Source organism: Austrofundulus limnaeus, unplaced genomic scaffold, assembly GCF_001266775.1.
Source record: "Austrofundulus limnaeus strain Quisiro unplaced genomic scaffold, Austrofundulus_limnaeus-1.0 Scaffold236, whole genome shotgun sequence".
Classification (NCBI taxonomy): Eukaryota; Metazoa; Chordata; class Actinopteri; order Cyprinodontiformes; family Rivulidae; genus Austrofundulus; species Austrofundulus limnaeus.
The window spans coordinates 93,924-95,485 of NW_013952638.1; the positions used below are offsets into that span (position 1 = coordinate 93,924).

The following is a 1,562-nucleotide window of genomic DNA, read 5'->3' on the forward strand; positions in this document are numbered from 1 at the left end:
AAATATAAGTTGTGTATTTTTTGTAAAGTATGTTTTCTTTGTTTTTATTTAAAAATGAAATGAATTAATTTTTTGAATTTGAATTTGGCKGCTTGGACAACCTGTTAAATTCTCCAAGAGAGTTCAAGAAAACCTCTGCCTGATATTTTAAACTGAAACTGTTCTGAGTGATTCTTACTGCAGGTAAGACATTGATTACTAATAAATCCACAGAACACCACTTCCAAATAAACCATCCCTTTAAAAATGGGCCATGTCCTGTTTTGTGGCATCGTAATCAAAAAGTGCAACTMTGGATATTTTAATCATCTAACAGTTATGAAAAACATTTTGGTGTAAAAATGAAAGCTGACCACCAGCAGAGCCCGTCCTGTCCTCATGAAATCCCACGATGACGCCTTCAGTGGTTTGTGCCGACAGCCCCCTCTCCTGCGAGCAAACACCACCCTACATGTTAATAAAGAACAAGGTGACAAGCCAAGGGCTGCAGCAGGATGTGAGGGGTTAATGGCAGCTGATCTAAACTAGTTTGTCTTTCTCCTGGGCATCACTTCAGTCAACAGGAACAAGTTAGAAGATAATTCTGGGATAAAAGGTAAGAAAATAAGACATAAAAACAACCATCTGGTGTCTCCGTTGCCGGGATCTCCAGATGTTTGCCTGAGTTCTAAATGAGGCTTTCCTCATCTGCCTGAAGGGGCAACAGATGCATGCTGAGGTTATGAATGGAGGCCCACCCAACTCAATTTAACTCCTGACTCATTTATTCATACGTGACCCATCATCACGTCGAACAGAGGATTCTGTGGAGAAACAGGCAGGGATAGTGCGTTCAAACGTTTGCAACCATTGCTTTTACAAAACATAAACAGTGCACCTATGGGTTATTTAAATAAAATAGTGAAAATATAATCTTAATTATTATTATTATTAATTTTCATTATAATTAAAGTGTTCTAGAATTGCACAATTCAAGGTGGCAGCAAGTGGAGTAGCTCCGTTTCCAACACTATTTCTATCATGGGAGAAGAGAAGCTGGTGGAGGAGTTCACCTCAAAGACTGCACCGGAGACACAACAGTGCAGCCGTCTACAAGGAGGGACAGAGACTGTACATGTTGACGAAGCCTTCAATGTTTGCAGGAAGGTGCTGCAGATCTTCTAGAAGTCTGTTGTAGAGTGCCATCTTGATCCACTGTAAGATGGACCGCTACAGCAGATCTTAAACTCTTTGAAAAAACCAAGGAGTTACAACAATTTCCCTTTAGGATTTAAAAAAGTATACTTATTTTTAATTAAAATTTAAAAAGTAGTAATTTTTCCTTTTTACTGTGGCCAGGAAGTGCAAAATCACTCAACAAATTTACATTTCAGAACACAAATGTACAAAATACAGTATGTGTTGTGTGCTCTGTAGCACACACACTGCATCATCATCAGTGTGCATTGCCATGTAGCATGTCATTGCAGCATGGATTTGCAGAATGAAATGGGACCAAGTTCAAATGTGTTTGCAAAACCAGCTTGTGGTTGTCACATCAGCAGGTGTTTGTAATTAAGGTA

At 39.0% G+C, this 1,562-nt stretch overlaps 1 protein-coding gene across 1 annotated transcript in view; it reads right to left on the bottom strand.

Annotated features, from left to right (window-relative positions):
• ccnp (cyclin P) overlaps positions 1-1,562 on the bottom strand; it is a gene marked incomplete at its 5' end in the record, with an annotated part of 11,466 nt that overhangs the window by 7,358 nt on the left and 2,546 nt on the right. Inside the window, 1 exon segment of the mRNA XM_014019923.1 lies at positions 354-429. Coding sequence (XP_013875377.1) covers positions 354-429 — 76 coding nt within the window.